Source organism: Calonectris borealis, chromosome 4 (genome assembly GCF_964195595.1).
Source record: "Calonectris borealis chromosome 4, bCalBor7.hap1.2, whole genome shotgun sequence".
In the NCBI taxonomy this organism is placed as follows: domain Eukaryota; kingdom Metazoa; phylum Chordata; class Aves; order Procellariiformes; family Procellariidae; genus Calonectris; species Calonectris borealis.
The window spans coordinates 68580615-68599642 of NC_134315.1; the positions used below are offsets into that span (position 1 = coordinate 68580615).

Consider the following 19028-nt stretch of genomic DNA (forward strand, 5'->3'; position numbering starts at 1 on the left):
GCTTAGGTTGATCCTAACTATTTACCGGTTGTGTCTAGCTGGTACTACTTACCATTTGGTTTCTAACCCCAATATCCTTCTTCCTTCCCCTCCTCCCTGCCTCCTGGCCCCCTTTCTCACAATGAAAAATCCCTACAAGGTAAGAAAGTATCTATATAGACTAAGACTTACTCATCTAGCTTCTCTCTAGCAAATATGTAACCCTCAACTCCTCTTCCCTTTTGTCTGGATGGGCCTCAGATAGTAAAGGCTCTCAGACCCTCCACACCAGAAATCTGAACTCAGCTTCCATCTAACTGATATGACATGCCTCCCAGCTGCCTTTTTTTTTCTCCTTTTTCCATCTGGCTAGTCTAAGAATATTTTTTGTTGGCATCCAAAGTTGAAGAAAACTGAAATACTTTGGCAGTGTCAATAATCAGATCTTTACTTTACTCCAAGAACTCTAAATAAGAAAAAACATTTGTAATAAAAACTATGAAAACCAGAGAGCTAACACTATCAGTTACTTGCTTGAGTGACAGAGTTTTCTTCCAACTTCAGCTTAAGTAAACTAACGAATTACATACTTTACTATTAAAAGAAAGACTAATCTTTAACATCAACATTACAACCAATGTCTATAGTTTAAGGGTAGCCAGAGGATTTAAAGAGTTTATGAAAGTGAATGTTTCTGGAGTAAATGAGGAATATATAACAGTTTCTATTGAGATACGCAGAATGGGCAGAACAGAACTGTCGTATATGTTTTAAGTGCTCATCGGATACACAAATTGTGGCACGATAAGAGGATAAAGACATGTCTTATTCCACTTTGACACAGTCACACAGGTCTAATCGTAGACAAGGGGCGATGGGGAGAATTACTGAGGAGAGTAAATTAAAGATGCTGCAAAATCCCTATTACCACCTTCAAGTCTGACATTTTCGCATCATGAGACGGGGAAGCAGCAGCTGCCCTGCTGTGCAGCCACCCATCCTCCCCATCAGCATCACAGCTGCATCCAGCTCTGAGATAACAAACATTTATTCACCATAAAGAGCTAACTTCCCACAACAATACAAAAGTTTAACCAAGTAGAAAGTAGCTTTGCTCTTATATTAATTTGTGGCCATGTACTATGTTTTCATTTTCATAGGAATCTCATAGATCAGGGATAGAAAAGAAAGATGAGTATCATAAATATCCTCTGCCAAGCGAGAACTTGGTACCATGTACTAGAGCTTCAGCATCCACAGAAATGAAAAACATAACCGAAGATAAGTTGTCTCACACAGTTCATAAAACTTGAAGTGATCCTGTGATACAAAGTACCAACCACTCCAGAAAGGATTCAGCCATTCCTGGAAAGCTAGAAGTAACTCTAGCAGAGAAAGCTTTATGGGATCATCAGAGTGATCAGAGGACTCCGCAGTCAAGAACGGCCTTTTCTAGATGCAGAGCTGCATCCTATGTTCACTATTTACAGTACAAATCATCCTGCGGTAATCACACCAAGCACCAGGTGAACTCAGACATTCTTCTACTTCTTCAAATTTTTTAAGTTTTCTGAATTAATGAAGTCAAGTTGTCTGTTTCTGAGTAAATTAAGAAACTCTGTACTTTTGTTTATCACACCACTGAAACTGGTCAACAGAATTGTTTATTACTCACCTCCAGACTACAGAAATTGTGCTATTTAAACACATACATAAGTTTCCAAACTAAGGTGAAATCACATAAAAGCCAGCTAATAATGATCTATTATTTGGTTAAAAATAATCATAGAGAATGCTAAAACTAAACAAGAGAGTTATTTCACTGTTCCTGAATAATGGGTACTTTGGAGGTCAGATTCCTGTAAACACTCAGAAAAATAGGTTTATATTACCGCATTTCATTATCAAAAAGTATCCATTATCCTCATTGCGTAGCTACTCTATACGCTGGCGTACTGCCTTAGTATGCAGTTAGTTCTTACATAAATTTAGACATCATACTCATACACCCTAAAACCAATAGAGCTTTCAGGGAGCAAATGGACAGCAGGCAACCCACATATCCATCAGTTTCATGCTATCTTTCAAAACACAGGCAGTAAGAATTAGATCTCTACGCCAGCTATTTTTTTCCCTCAGACACAATAATTAACACAACTATTAGAGTTGACTACAGTTTTTTCCTAGATAAAGACCAACTTTGATATATTTTTCAAATGTGTGCATGTACAAGCATGTGTATCTTAGGCACACAGTAGCTTTCCTGTAGAAAGGTTGTTTTTTCCCAACTCCATAATGATTCAGATACGTCAGAAAAAGGAAGAAGCTGCATTACACAGAATTTGCCTCAAGACTGGCTGATGCAACTCAAGAATTGTAGCCAGAAAGGTGGGTGTCTGAGTTGGGGTAGGAAAGGGAAAGAAATATGCTCATCTGCAAGTTACGTAGGGGCAAGTGGGGTTTTGGAACCATGCCCCTGCCCTCCTCCTTTTTGATACTTTTTTGCTTATTTCTAAAATGCAAAGTTCAATTTTAAACAAGCATCTTTCTAGACATACACTTAACCTGTAATAGCAAGCAATTATTTCAATAAATATCTCCCTCACTGCAGGTTGTTTCTCAAAATTCAGGAGAAATATTGCTTGGATTACTTCTTCAATAAAATCCCAAAGACACATAGAATTGTAGGTAAGCCTTTCACTGAGCAAGCTAAAACTAAAATGGGTAAAAAATTCCAATTTATTCCTCAAGCTGTAGAAAAACACTTCAAGACAGAGTCATGGATACAAGGTTGGGGTGTTAATTTATATCACACAATTAATTTCAAAACACAACAGAAAGCAGATACAAGCATGCAGAGGGGTTCGTCTTTTGATTAGTGTATACTATGATAACAAGAGCAGTATCTAAACTCAAAGATTATCATTTTTTACCAGAGCTTGCTTGGCAAGACCTCCAGCCTTACCAGGCTGGCCAGATGCCACACATTAATTTCATGGCTGAAAAATGCAATGATGAACTAAAGCTACTTCCTGAAAACTCTGACAAATAGTAAGGTAAATGGATTGTCCCACAGCTTTCACAGTTTTTTGGTAGCACTGAGTGTTTTGGGTTTCCGTAAGTCCAGGCAACATTTACCTGTGGTCCAGACCTGTATTAAAACCCTACCAACAGAACAGCTCTAGTCTAATCAATGAGAATGAGAACTGTGAAAAACAAAAGCAGATCAAAAAGGGGTACAATGCTATAATCAGGGCTAAAAGTTCCCTAATTCAGCAGCACTTCTTAAATGGCATCAAAAACTCCAAAGTCCATGAAAATATTCTTACGGGTTTCCTTTTCTTTTCTGTTGTGTTGGCAATTCAGCCACTGATCAGCTTGAAAATGTCTCTGTAAGAGTCCTTCCACCCCTAAAAGGTAAGGTGTTCAAAAACTCTTTTCCTGAGCTGTCAAACAGAGATAATATCATGCTGTTGTCTCCTCCTCTCTTGCTATTTAGCCTACTTCGCTTGCAATTACTTCCCATATTAAAAGGACATATTAAAAGAAGAAGTTTCTTACCGATAATTCCACAACCCATGGTGGTACTTGGATAATGACAAAGACTAACTGCTCTCACATTGTGTATGTGACAGGTCTCTCATAAGCAAGCCACTCTGAAACATTTTCAGTATGCTGCTGACACTCGGCTGTGCCTCCTTCCTCATTTTACTCACCTCTCTCCTTTTGCCGTAACAGTGACTTCAACAGAGGGATGGATGAAGCAGGAAGCCTACGGCTTATTAAAAAGACATCTGAAAACAAGCTAAGCAGCCCTTAAGGAAGTTTTATCAGCTGTTTTAACTGAATATCCAGGTGACACGTTTGTCGAGGAACCTCCTAATCTTCCAGCTGATGATTTAAGAGGCAGCAATTAGGAAGACAGATTTTGCCACCTCAACATAGTTAGGTCAACATTTTCTTCCATGCCTGGATTCTTCTACCACTATCCATGACTCTGACATTCCGGGGTTAGATGTCTGCAAGTGCAATTGTTTTGTTTTGGGGTTTTTTGAGTTGTTTTTTTGTTTGTTTGCTTTGGTTTGTTGGGTTGGGGGTGGGGGTGTGTGTGTTTGTTTGTTTTTTGTTTTGTTTTGTTTTTACACATGTGGCGAGGGCTCAGGGTTGGACTCAGCTGCGCTGTGGAAGGGAAGCTGTGGAGATGGATCAACAGGCACAGGCAGCACCAAGCAGCGTTAATGGCCGGGGAGACAGAAGTGAACACACTCATCATCAGTGAATTTGCACCCATAACAGAACACAGAAACCCACTTGCTCAGTGGGATAACCAAACTTGCCAGGTATCATGCATCTTCTTGCTTGCAGATTCCCACCAACATGGTCTCTGAGGCTAATTCGCGTGGCCCCAGTCAAGTAGTCTTGGATGAGACTGCAATCCTAGCCAAGCTAGTCCCACCACTATTACTTCTCCATGATATCCCTTAAGTACTCCTTCAACCTCCCTGTTGGTTCAGCAAGTTGCAAGTACAGCTGGGAAGGAAAGAAGTGATAGTGATGTAACTCCCTTGCACTAAGTGCAACTTTCAAAAGAAGACAACAGAAAATAAAAGGGAAAAAGAAGAGCAAATAGGACAGAGACTTCCAGAAGCTAATGGAAGAACAGGAATACATTTTTTTCTGACCGAATGAAAAACGCTGACAGAGTGGGAGCAAAACAGGAAGAGGAATCATATTTTTTAATTTGCATATCAGCCTTTCAGAAAGTTCACCACCTCCCCCCTCCAAGATCTTCTCTCCTATCCTTGTCACCAGTGAAGGGAAGCAAGAGCACCCTGTGTGAGGAAACACCTTATTCAGTGAAATGCACACTCTCCTCCATAGGAAACTCACTGAAGAGCTGAACAGCTTCAAGTCTTCATTCTACTTATACTCTTGTGTGCTGGGTGAGAGTATTTACTTTCAACCAACAGAAGTTGGCTAGGGCACAGCTGGCATGTAGCAAAGATACATCAGTGACTTCCATGCCTGGGATTAATGGCTTTTAGCATGCCAAATTGGCCTTCTTACAGTATTATGTGCCCTTGCATGTCTGTGTGCAGAAGGTAGAGAATTAAAGAAATGAAGCATTATTACAGGAGATCAGAGATTTTTCATAATGCCTGGCCTCAAGGAAAGACTGACCCCTTCTCCTGAACTCCCCATTCCTTCTTCAAATTCAGATTTTAGTTTTAAGTCTATTCAAATTCCTTTTACAACTCTGACTCCTGTTGTGTGCATGTGTGTGCAAATGTGGATGTGTTTACTTTGAACATTTCTACAGCCTCTAGATTTCATATTCTGAAAGTGGACAAGCACTGGTGATGATACTAAGGCAATTCTCACACCAGCCATGAAGAGTTGACACACATCATTTGAAAAGAAGTTAGGAAATGTTTACTACATTATGACAGTTAAATTTGATTTCAGATAACTGTGCAGCAAGTAGGCTGTAGCACGTAGATTACTCACAGGTATAACAATGGCCAGACAATGTACATCGTGTATACAAAGCATGGACCAAAATTATTCCACACCTACAAGAAAATAAGTACCTTCTGTGGACCCAAAGCTTTCCAAGCAGAAGCTGATTATCTGATAGGAAACTGGGACCCTATACATACCCACTATTACCTAAGAAAAAACTTCACCTTTCCTGGCAGTAGCTCAAAAAGACTTTTACTTTGTATAGCACTCATCCTACTCAGAGCCATCAGATGGAAAAAGCTGTGACAGATCACATAGACTTGCAGGAACTATTCTTGCAGCAAGGTGAAATACAAACTATCTTAAATTCTACATGGCAAACAGCAATCATCCTGATCTTCCCCTCACAACTATTTTGTAACTGCATACCTGTGTGTTCTGCTCAGCTGTTAACAATAGCTTTGTAAGCAAGTGTTGCAAGCCCTCATGGCTTTTTGATATGCCTATGTAGCTGCTTTTCTTTCCGTTTCCCCTACTATGCGCCAGGTTACAGAGACACTTCCAAGCAGCAGATTCAGAAATAGAAAGAGTTCAAGGCCAGGTTTCACACCTGCAACCTTGCAGCTCTGGGCTGTTCCAGCCCTGAAGACCAGTCTCCTTATTATAAATCCAAGGCTTCCTCTAACATCCAGGTTTTATGTTCAGTAATTCCAAATGAAGTTTACGGTTTTTTACGTACTTGTTTGGGGCAGTAAGGGATGGGAGGAGGAGGGAGAGGGAATACTGCATGGAAGCTATGTAACTATTACATGTATCGCATTTTACTTTGATGAAGTAATTTAATTGAATGCCACAGTAGTTCATGCAGATTAATTTATCACCCAATTCAAGACACTGTCTCACTCCAGTTCCCACAAAAAAATCAAAAAGAGCTACTCCTATTCATCACTAACATACCATTCATACTTTGGCTTCCCTAAATACTTCAGACGGTAATACAAGTTAGCACAAAGTTTTAAGGGGTTAAGTAGCAGTTCTGATTTTTATTTCCTTTAGAATTCTACACAAGAATCTGTTTTCTAAAGCACTATAAATGTAATATTTATTTTATAGCAGCAGCAGAAAGCTATCGCAAACACCCCATATGCCTCCTGAGTTCCAGTGTGGGGGGGATAGACAAACACCTTAAAAACAAAACAAAAAAACCCCCCATATGACACTAGTGTGCTATGTCCATATATGTGCCAATGAGAAATTTTGACACCTAGAGGGTATTCCAATAGAGTAAGGCATCAGCAAGCACTGTGGCTTAAGAAGTATATTTTGATTTGCTTAGAAAACAAGTTGTTCTGTAGTTGGACAAACTGCCATGCAAGACCCATTTCCTGACTCCAGGTGTGATTTATGCAACTCATGCTGACTCTCTGTTCTAGGATGGACTGCATTATACTGCCTACCTCACACGAGACTTTTCTTGCCATGTTGCTTTAGTAGCCCTGCAAAATAGTTTAATAATCTCTAAGTCTCTGGTACAGAAAAAGATTAAACAAAACAAAACAAAAACTGTTTATTTTGCTATAGGACAAGAAAAGTATATAAAAATTAAAGTAAAACTGGGAGGGAACAAAACTGTAACTCTGCATTGCCCTCTAGAAGAAACATAAATAGAGCTCTCTTCTGATATATACTGACTGCCCAAATGGAAAATAAAGACCCAATGACATTTTTAGAAGAACAGGATAAACAACTCCCTGTTCTAGCTAACAATCTTTCTCTCTCTGCATAGAGAGACAGAGAAAGAATGTGAAGTCACTTGTACATAGCTGAGAGTGTAAGCCACAGCAGTATCTGCATTGCTACCTAATTCACTCTAAAATTCATTCAGATTGGGGGAAGCTATTTCCAGAAGAAGGTGAAAAAAAAAAAACACCACACACACAACAAATCCCATGTCTTCATTCTAGAAGGCAAGAAAACTCTGGAAATGATCCTAATGTAAATCTCAGACAAATCTGCATTTTGCTGAAACAAGAACTTCGGGTTTAGGCCACGTATGAAAGTAGCTCGGAGTTCCCCATTAAGTCTAGTTCTACTTGAGACACGGAGATGTCGAAAAACTTCAGAGTGAAAATTTAGTAACTGGCTTACCACAGAGGAAAGAAGTTGAAAGAAAAACAGACGGTATCATCTGTGACTTAAGTTTGTCTTTCAGGAAATGAAGATCCTTACGGTAGTAAATATAATACTTGAATTGTTTGCAAATAGGTTTAATCACCTAATTGCCATGTACAAGGAAAATCTATGCGCTATCAGAACTCAGTACAGCTAATTACTAGAAGGCAAAATAAAGATTTTTATCAAACATAGTGTGTGTTCTTCAGCTATTATATCTATCAATATTTATGTCACTTACAGCCCTTTCTGGGTGGTTGCTGCATACATTTTGTGTGCAGTCAAGAAGCTTCCCGGCTGCAAACGTGCTTTTAAAAAGAAAAGCTGGCCCAAACCCTGCATTTCCAATTCAAGCAGTGGATTCTGAAGCCTGTTAACTCCCTGGAGCAGCTGATAGTTAAAGACTTGTTTCCGCTTTTCTAACAATTTCCTGGTTTGCATAACAATCCTAAAAGAAACACACTCAAGAAGTTTTCCAGCACAGAGAGATTTTGTCTCCAACATACTGCTAGTTTCAACGCATAGAAAATATTTATATATAATTACAGTAACTTTAGAGATATATTTGTCTACAAATATATTTACATATAAATATGTATCAGCTACTTGGTTTAAAACAAGATTATGATAATTTTGCCATATCCAGGAAATACAAAACACTGGCTTATGCCTGGTGCTTAACTCATACCATTGTGAATAAAGAGGGGGGAGGGAAGGGGTTTAATGTTTAATTTCCTGTTAAAAAAACACACAGGATAAAATCTTCCAAAGAGCAGTTATAAAACATGCATTTGTTAGCCAAGAAACTAGGTAAATATGGAACGAAGCCCAGGCTCACTTTTATTCCTCCCTGCCCCCCCGCCCCCCCCAAAGAACAAAGTAACTGAAGGCCACGGCGCGTATTTGGAGGCACTGAGCTCTACCCAGTGACTAGATAATTAATCAGCCTGGCTGATTTATGCACCCTGTATCCATTCGGGTAGTTCCTCAGATAATGCAATGACGCAGTTGGGCTCAAGGTACTGTACTGCCATGTATACTGCACACGTACCAAACAACCATTGTACCAACTATCGACTACCTTACTGACACAACTATCTGGCTAAACACAAATAAAATAAGCATTAGCATGTAGTTGGGACCTACCAACAGCCAGTTTCTAGCAACAACAGATTGAGAATACCGCTACCTTCAGCAGCGGCTGGAGACACTATAGAGGATATTTTTTTAGAAGTTACAAGGGGAAATATTATTTTCAGATCCCACTGAAACTCAGTGCCATCCATCCTGGAACTGTGACTTCACCTGCAGCAATTCAGCCTTCATCACAGTTCTATCACGCATACTAACATATTAGGTTATTCTGCAATTCACCACACTAGAACTCCCAGACAAGCACCAAATTTCTGTATGATATATAACAATTACAGCCTTTAACAATCCCAGTTCTTCTCTTTGTTGATTTGCCCGAATTAGACAAAAATATGGACTGTATTTAGGAGAAATTGAACTTTTATAACAGTTTTCAACAGTAACACTGTATTTTTGGATCTTACAATAAAAATAATCCATCAAATACTTTCTGTCTACTGTGCAAGGGTCAAGTCAGGACCTCAGCACACACCTTGCAGCATGGAATTGGAGATGTTGTGGTACTTCTTGTGACCTGCTGGGATTCACATTCAAAGTTACACGTAAATAACTCTGTGAGTGGCTTCAATTTTGTTTTGTTTTTCAAACGAGGATAAATTTATTATTGCAGATATAGCTCAAGAGCTTTCTTAGTTTCTGGTAGCATATTATTCAAATTAACACAGCTTAAGCTTTTTAAGTAGATGCACCTTAAACACCTTCTCGTCAAGGCATTTAGTTTCATATCTGATGCAAGAAAAGAAAGGCACAGAGATTACATATCTCTCTGGAGAATTAAATCTGATGGCAGGCATGCCGAATTTCTTGCAGACTCTTTGTACAACTGGCTTTGAGACAATAAACAGCCCTGAGTTTATTTCCAAAACCTGCACTTAACAGCTGTTGTAGGTATTTGTGCTCTTTCCTTAAAAAATCAACCACTGTTGACCACCGATTTAATGACAGTTCATCAGTGAATCTCATACTACTGCATGAGTTCAAAATCTTCCTGTTTATTTTCATGTGCTGATAACTGGACTTTGTGCCCTGATCCCATGATTCTTCATGTGAAAAGACAATTGACTAAAACATTAGGAGGAAGAAAGGGAATAGGGTGGAGAAAATCCGTAACACAAAATGAGCCCTGACTTGCCTTCTCAGTACTGTACGTACCCCCAAGCAATGAAATTTCAGGAAAATGATTATGTTTCTGGCCAACAGTCAGAATATATAAGATGTTATACACCCTTTGCCTCACTGTATGTTGCTATTGCCGACTCCATGCAAAACCAAGATTTTTTTTTTTTTTTTTTTGCTTCTCAATAGTAAGGCAACTTTACAAGTATTTACTGCTAGTTACATCAAGGTATTAAAGATTCAAGTGAAGTAGTAGTATTCTCTAGTGCAGTGGTGACCTGAGCCTTTAATCCAGATGAATTTAACTGTAGAGTGCATTAGCTCTTCTCATAAAAGATTTGCTTTAATTTTAGTTCTCTCTCCATTTATCTTATGGCTGTGTAATCTTCAGTAGAGGTCAAAGAGATTTCCCCAAAGAAACAGGAGCTGCTTCTTTTTTAGAGGAGAAAAGCATATTTAAGACAGTTTGTCCTACTTTTAAACATATGTCACAGGACAGTACTCTCTATGCTCTCCTTTCTCTGTATTCTCCTTGCTTCTTTACATGTTCCAAAGCAATTAAACAAGCATGCATGTACATGCACACACGTATACAAATGAAACATGAAATGAAAACACCTAGTGAAGATAGGATACACAGCCCATCTGCTGCAAAGACTGAAATTATTACTAACATCTTACCATCATCCAGCTCAAGACAGAGATTGTAAACAGCCAGAGGCCTCTTAATACGTTGTCCTTGTCTTCTTGACTGCCTTGGTGGGGCGTTTGGAGGAGACACTGACATAGCGATTGGCTCAGGGAAAGTGGCATCAGGCAGGGTTTTGAAAATCTGCAATCAAGAACACAAAGAGTGTTAATTATTTATCACGAAGAGCAACCTGTGTAATGCAACTGTAAACCATTATCAAACAACATTTGTTTTGGATTTCATTCAAAGCAGGCAGGAGCCAAAAATCTATTCCTTCAAGTTTGGGAGTATGCTGTGGGTCTTTAATGAGTTCTTTTAAAATAAATAAATAAATATAATATAATATAATATGAAAATAAGAGCACTGTCTACATATTAACCAGGTTGCAAATCAGTTAATCCAAAGACAAAATATTTGCAGCCATGCTTGCCAGCTAGGATGGAGACGAAGGGGAAAAAGGCGGATGCTAACTTTATGAACCAGTAACCAAAAAGCTTTATAGCTTTAGCTAGGACCTATAATTTTGCCAGAATACTCATTTTAATTTTCAAAACTTGTGATATCATTATAATATCGGCCATTTTAATTTAAAAAAAAAAAAAAAAAACATACTTTTGAAGAGAGCAAGGGGAAAATTTTGAGGGGAGGGGTTTTTAGTGAGAGATACCATAGTAACACACCATGTGAAAATTTTTTCAGTTAACTATTGCATATTGAGTCACATTTATATTAATTTATGATATTCACAAAGATGCATATAAAAAGGATTGCATTTCTTGTCATCATTTTATGTTTTGAGTCATAACCATTAGCATATCACCACTCCATACAAAATACCATGTCATTTCTCTCTAGATTAACCAGCAACACAGATTTGCTCAACCTGATAGCATTTCTACTTTAACTGTCACATACAAGGTACAATCTAATGATTCTGACTTACTTCCAGAAAATTATCAGTATGGTGATGTACAATTTAACAGCAGCCTTTTACAAGTGATCATGGCAGATTCACATGAACAAATTAGCTTAATAAGTATTTCATCAAAGAAAAACCAGCAGATAAAGAAAAACACAAACAGCAGCTGTATAAGAAAAGTCCTGTGTCTGAAAAGCACCTTACAGCAATGCAACACGGTAATATAACAAGATATAATGAAACAGTATATGGTGTTCTTTTACTCTGCGACTTAATATTGCCATGTATCTGCATAGGAAATATTACAAAGAGGAGACTCGTAATGAATCTTCGAAGGAGCAGCTTTTTATGAAGCAGAAATTCATACAGAAAGTATAAAGAGATGCCACAGATAACACATTTTTGGAGTATTACAGCACATGTCAGGTGCAGCATGAAGCTAAAAGCCAACCAGGCTACTCCACAGGTGAGAAAAATACCATAAACATTCTGTGATAAGGCACTCAAGACATCACGTTAAAAGTATAAGAAACTCTACATGCCATCATATCCTGGCCTGTTAACCCTGAATATTAACATGTGTTGGAATAAGATGACCCAAGAACCTACATATACACTGGCTTACAGCTGCTTAATCATCATTCTCGTACTGGCAGGTAGAAGACTGTGTTATTGCAACATAATCAGAAACACCATTTTCCACGAAAACTGTAGAAGAATGATCATATTGCCAAAACTGGGCAGCAGTGGGCCGGAAGCCTATATATGGCGTGCAAAGGAAAGCTCCAGTGGAAATATTACCTTCCTTCCCAATAAGCAAATGTTGCTGGGGGGGAGAGAAAATGATGTAATTTGAACTTCCCCATACCAGCGTTAAGAAAACTGGCTCACGCTCCTTCACATGCCTACGAACAGGGATTACGAGAGAGCGCCAAAATAGTGCAAGGAACTCTCTAAAAAATGTTTATAAAGAAGGAAGGAAACAGTGCAACCTGGTTCTCCCCAGTTCAGACACAGCAGCACTCAGACAGTGACAAAGCTCTAATTGTGCTCAGAGTGCTAAAGCCATTTCTTAAAACATGATGCAATATATAATAATGAAATCTAACGTGCACCTACATGGCACTTGGCTAACAGTACCACACTGCCCCCTTATGTGTAAATACAAGGCTAGATTGAGCAGTTTTAGGGATAAATATTTGCTTCTGAAAAATTCAAAAGTACCAAAACTTTAAATGCCATCTTTTCCATGGACTAAGTGTTGCATTTGGGCTCTCTGGTAAATAACTCTCTGCCAAGAGGTTTCAGCATGTTGTTTACTATGTCACATTCCGCAGCTGTGTTTATTTGTACAGCCTTATCCACGCATCTCCGCTGAAATTAATGATGGTGAGAAGAACAAGTATTCCCCAGGAGTACTTCATAAGAGATGAGCTTTCTTGTGTGCATTTAGGTGACTTGCACAGGTTGCAGTAAAGTTCTTAAGTGGATTTTTCCTCATGTCTCACAAATATTTCAATATACTCTTCTAAAACTATTAGCATGAGAAACTAAGAGAGTCACAAAAGCAAAACACAATCAAGAAAACCATAAAGGTGATCCTTACTCAATGATACTCAGTGCCAGACAGGCCACAGGATAATGAACTGGAGACAGGTATGAATCCAAGTGGATTTCTAATTGCAAGTAGCTATGTGATGTGAAAAAAACGGCTGGTGGTTTGTTCTGTTTTATGGGGGAAAACCCCCTACACAATAAACAGGAGAAATAACACGAAAGCAATGAAGTCACACTTGAAACAGTGGCAGTCCAGCAAATGCTAGCTAACTTCATAGTGATACCGGTGGCAGGTAGTCATGAGCTGCCCAGAAGAGTTCTCTCTCCCCTAACAAAACAAAAGTTAGGGGTACCGAGTCCTCTCTTTCACTGTCAGGATAAGCGTATCACCTCTATTTTTAATTTTTTTAGTGACAGAGCTGTGCACGAATGTTTCCCAACAGTGCTGCTCGGCACAACCTAGTGCTACCCACTCACAGTGCTGGGCTGATGACAGGCAGCCTAAGTTCCCTTCTGCAGGCAAGACACTCAGGCGGGCATCAGCCCCGTCCCCTGTCTTACCTCACTCTGCTCTTGATTTCTTGTTATAACAGATTGGTTGGGAAGTTTCATTTCTGGGATTAGGTCAGTAAGTACTATATGGCTTTCCAGGGAGCAGAGATCGCTCCCGAGAGCTCCGGGGTAGCACAAGGCCACTTGTTCTTCACACTCACTGGGACCAGGGCAAGGGTCCACACAAACTCCATCCTCTCGCGCCTGCATTTCTCTGATGCAATGTTACAAGCTGTAGCACTTTTTTTCTTGCGCTCACATTCAGTATCTGTCTCCACAGAGAAGAAAGGGATTCCTGAAAGAAGTATTTAGATACAAACTAGAGAATACAACCTCTTGACTATCTGCAGAGCAAATTTACCCATGCAGAGCAAACTGAGACTAATTGTCATACTCAGCAATGGAATCACCAAGTATCATGACTTGCCCTGCAGGATTCCGAGACACACAAAAACAAACAAACAAACAAACAAACAACCCCCCCAAAAACCACACACACAACCACCACTAGAAAGATCACTAGGGGTTTTTTTTATATATATAAAAGAAACAGGAAACATCCTGCCCTCATACAAAAAAGTATATTTGGAGTAATTTTTGCTCTTTCAAGCAGCTCATATTTGTGTTCATCCCTACTTTGGTATTTTCTTTTTGTCTCTTCAGTAGGACAGTAAAACCCAGTACAGCCCATTCATAGTTAGAACTGCTTTTTCAGCAGCAGAAATCTCTTTCTGTTGAGGCCAAAGCTACAGCTCGTACCACAGTTTTGCAAAGGTGAGCATCTGAAAAGCAAGCAGAAGGTCAACCTCTGCCCTAAGAAGTGCACATATAGCATTCAGCTTCTCTTTCTTGCTTTATTTTCACTTAAATAGACATGTACTTTTCATCATGCCTTAATGGATATTTGTCTGCTGCACTGACAAAAGCATTGTAACACCTGCCTGAGAATGGGGGGATGGAGGCATGCTTTATTTTATTTGTGGGGAGAAAAGTGTTTTGGTTTTGGTTTTATTCAAATTTGCTTCTAGCCTTATTAATTATTTAAATACCATTGAAGTATAAATGTTTCACAGCTAATAAAAGATGCCTGCTGTGAGTGACCTGTTGTCAGAAGCACACTGCGTATACACAGAAGACAGAATTCAAAATCATACACACACAACGTGAGCACCTGAAACGGTACTAACATTGTTGTGTTTTGACTGACTTGCACAACAGCATGGGACCACACCTGACTAAGTTGCAGAATATCTTCTTGCACTGCAAGCTGCTGCTATCAGATGCGTGGTGAGGCAGCCACACATACCCAATCGGATGGAAACCCTCCCACGGAAGAACAGGATTGGAACATGCTATTTAATAGAAGCTCTCTTTGCTACTCCAAAAAACAACCTCCCTTCAAGTAAAAGTCAGATCTACCACCATCACTCATCTGGACTGCAGAAGTTACCACAGCTTAGACTAATGCTTGTATAAAGACAAGAATGAAGTCTGCTCATTGAATTACCTCATTCAAGAAGCAATAAAAATGTACTAAACCAACCTCAAAGTTTAAGGACTTCACAGTCACATCCAGTGTTACACAATTTTTGAGACTGTGGCCAAACTGCATGAGATTTATAGAATATCAGTTCTCTACAGTTTAGTTCTCAAAAGCACTGGCATCCTGCTATTGACTTACTTGGGGGCAAACTCAGAAGCTAAGTGAAACAATTTACATACAGTAGAAGACTAACACATGTAGCACTGAAAATTTTATCAAGCAACAAATCTGACTGTCAGTCAGCCCTATCCCAGTTAGTCCAGGTTTTAAATGGTTGTTTAGGTCTGATCTTACATGAAAACAGAATTTAAAAGTGCACACACTGACTTAAGTGGTGGGTCAGTCTTCAAGCCTGCAGTGTAAAAGTTACAACAAAAAAGATGAGACTCTTGTCGAGCAATTTAAAACACTGGTATGTTTGACCTATTTCTCTCTATGCAATAGTACAAAATGGATACTTTACAAGGCTAAACAAACCACAAACCATCTTGGATATACACTGCTAATAATGGCTCTGTCTACAGCAGTAAGCCCAAGACCATCCCTACATACAACCATTCCAATTCCTAAACCTGTGTCCCACAAAGTCTATGGAAGCATTTCTTGAGAGCAATGAGCCAAATCCAACATATTATCATACTGTATTCTACCAGCAGATCCACATGGCAGCAGCCCAAGGAATTTTGCCAGACTCCCCTTAATCTGCAACAACAGTGTTGGACTCTAGATCCTGAGCTCTTACTAGAGCGAGTTTAGAAATTAAAAAAACCCATAGCTGAGAGGATTTAACTTGGCCTATTCCATGAGTTTATGACTAGATGTATAGTTGTACATGGAAATGTAGATCGGATTCTGCTGCTACAAGAGAATACTGATCTGTTCTTCCTGGTCTCAAGCAGAACTAATTAATGAATTTCTGTATGTTTGCCAGGAATCACTTTAGGAAAAGACCCAGACATCAGGTCATCTCTGTCTGCTTTGTATCACTGGGGTAATTAAAATTTCCTCTAAAAATCAGTGGGAGGCAAACAGCAAGGACAGAGTGGGATGAAAAAGAGGGGAGAAAAAACTGGAGGCTTAGTAATAGAGCTAATGAGGATAAACTTATAAAAAATCATTAACAGCTTAAAGCTGTGCCATGATTTTGTTGCAAGACAAAACCCCCATTCACTCTCATAACACCTACCACACGGAACATGCATCTATTTCCTTTGAATACACGAACAAGAATCAGAGTACCAGAAGTCGCTGTCTACTGCAAAGGAGGCTAGAACCTGCAAGGTCATTCCAAATTCTCTGAAATTTGGCTAGTGGTATAGCCTCCACTACTACAATCGTATTTTTTAGAGGACAAGAAGAACATCAGTACAAGTTTTTATTTGGGTAATTTCCCTTCAATACATACTTGATTTGCAGTTAGTAAATAAAACAAACACACACAAACACTTGGACTAATGTTTATTGAACAATATAAAACACCATCCACCTAGGCCATGTTATACTGCTCTGCCCTTATACATTTTATGGCTATGGTACTCCTTGCACTTCCATGACAATTGGCTATAATATATGCTGATCAAAGAATATTTTATAAATTAGCAGCTAATGGGATGGTGCAAGAGAAACTTATCATCACCATGGTCTTTTCTTGACTTAGCTTCTTTTCAATGTAATGCAAACCCAATTCAGGCTAGATCCAGCAATCTGTACAAAAACAAAAACCATATATTTATATCAGAGACAAAAATGCTCAAAAAAAGAGGCCAACTGTCTTAGTGGTTCACAGGATGCTCTTACCCCGATAAGACTTTCTAAGCTTTTTTTGCTCATAAGATAATGAAGACAGTGGTTGTGCCATTCTTTTTGCCATTTTCTGCAAACATAGAGCAATAATGTCTTTTATGTCAAGTTACAATTTTACTGTAGATATAAGCATTTCAGGAAGTGCAAGGTGAAAATAAGCATCTTAAAAACACATTGCAGTAGCTCAGCCACTAATTGTAACCACTAGCCACTAATTGTAATCCATTTTTTAACACTAAAAAACACATTCAATAAGATGAACAGGTCTAGATTTTTTTTTTTCCTATTTGAAGGGATTGCAGAAGCTAAATGGAGCTATTAAAAGTTTAATCTTAATAGAAATTTTAAAAGATCAACTTCTTGAGAGCTAGGACAAAAGTTTTATTTCAAAACTGACTTCTGCACCAATTCTAACAATTTTATAAAATTTCTAGTGTACTGAAATCTTTAAAAAATTATCCTTTGTTACTGTAGTTTCTTACTTTTTTGCATTTTACTTTACTATGAACAATGTTACATCAACTTGTTTCATTTCTGATTTTAGTCAACATGATCCATTTCTTCTGGTTCTCAAATACATGATTCAATAAATACAAAACACATGCACCAGAAATTCTTGACATCTACATAGAATCTGTTCAGTGTACAAAATGTGATAAAGTTGATTATCTCTAAAAATCATATTAAATATTTTTGAAAAAGGTTTACAAAATCTTCAATAAAAATTATCAACAACTTAATTAGAATCCTTAAGCAACTTACCTCCCCAAGGTTACCATCATGTCCACTCCAATACAGGTGTGCCTGCCTCAAAGCAGTTATCCTGACTTTTGCACTTCAGTATCTATACACTGTAAAACATGATTTGCTGTGCATTGGCTTCTACGAGATTGCACAGAATGCAGATTTTCTGAGGCTTTGGATTTTGAGGCTTGAATTCCACTACAAACCACAAAACACCTTTATACAATAATCACAATCATTATATTTGGGGGGGGAAAAAAAATCAGATCAAGAGTTAAAAGATACCTGAAGCTAAGTCTCTAGAGGGCCACCAACCAGAAAGCATCAGTAACGCTCTTGATGTTGCCTGGCACACTCTGTTTAGTTACAGTACAACAGAGGATGCAGCCTGAAAAGTAACCGGGTATAAGTCAAAACCAGAAACAGGAAACATCCTTGGCTGTGAGTCAAACCACAAAGCTCAATAAATAAATAAATAAATAAATCCAAGACAGCCTTTTCTTCATTGCAAAGATATTATTTGCTGACACCATCTGCCTAGCAGCCTGACTACCCATAACCAAATGAAACACTGCTTTTAGGGATTTGTGGACACTGTGAGTCTCAATCTCATACTAAAATTGGAATATCTGCTATTCGCTCCTCTTAATACAAAAGGAACTAGAGCTCTGGACAAACTGCAACCTACGAGAGTGACAAAAGAACTGAGGGAATTTTCAGACAAACCCGATGTATCTGTAGACTCTAATAGCCATTCATTTGGCCTGACCACCTTGAACCATGTAAGTTCATGTTTGAACTTTAATGAAGAAACTAAACATAGCCTGTAAAACATGACATTACAGTCTGGAGGAAAGGATGAAAGAAAAAAAAACATATCAAGGTTAAAAACATGTGTCCTTTTATCGCTTGCGAATTATGAGTTTGTTGACTCAGCCTTTCTAAAAGTAGCATTCCTGATACAAAGACTGCAGCTTCCACCGTATCACATCTCGCTCCACCTTTTAACAATTCATGAGAAGAACACTCCTGATAGCAGCCCCATTCACTGCTATCAACCAAACCATTTTATTCATTGAAGGAAACGAGAGAGTTAACCATACACCAGGCTTGAAATACCTACACATTTGTCCACTGCACCAGCAGAAACAGCAGATTCACCTTCTCTTCTATGCTCAACTACTGTAACTCACACCAAGGAGAGTATTTTAAAAAGGTTGTCCTTCCCTATTTCAGCTACACATAATAGCTTTGTGTATCTTGTGTAGTTACAGGAAATACTTAAAATAACAACAAAAAAAAGAGCCTTCAAATTAAAAGATTAAATACTCAATCT

The 19028-nt window shown here is 38.6% G+C and overlaps 1 protein-coding gene across 1 annotated transcript in view; it reads right to left on the reverse strand.

The window, feature by feature from the left end:
• The window catches only part of ARHGAP10 (Rho GTPase activating protein 10), a 155763-nt gene that overhangs the window by 29444 nt on the left and 107291 nt on the right, over positions 1–19028 (reverse strand). The window contains exon 19 of the mRNA XM_075150004.1: positions 10564–10714. Within this exon, the coding sequence (XP_075006105.1) occupies positions 10564–10714 (151 nt within the window). The remainder of the gene's footprint in view (positions 1–10563; positions 10715–19028) is intronic.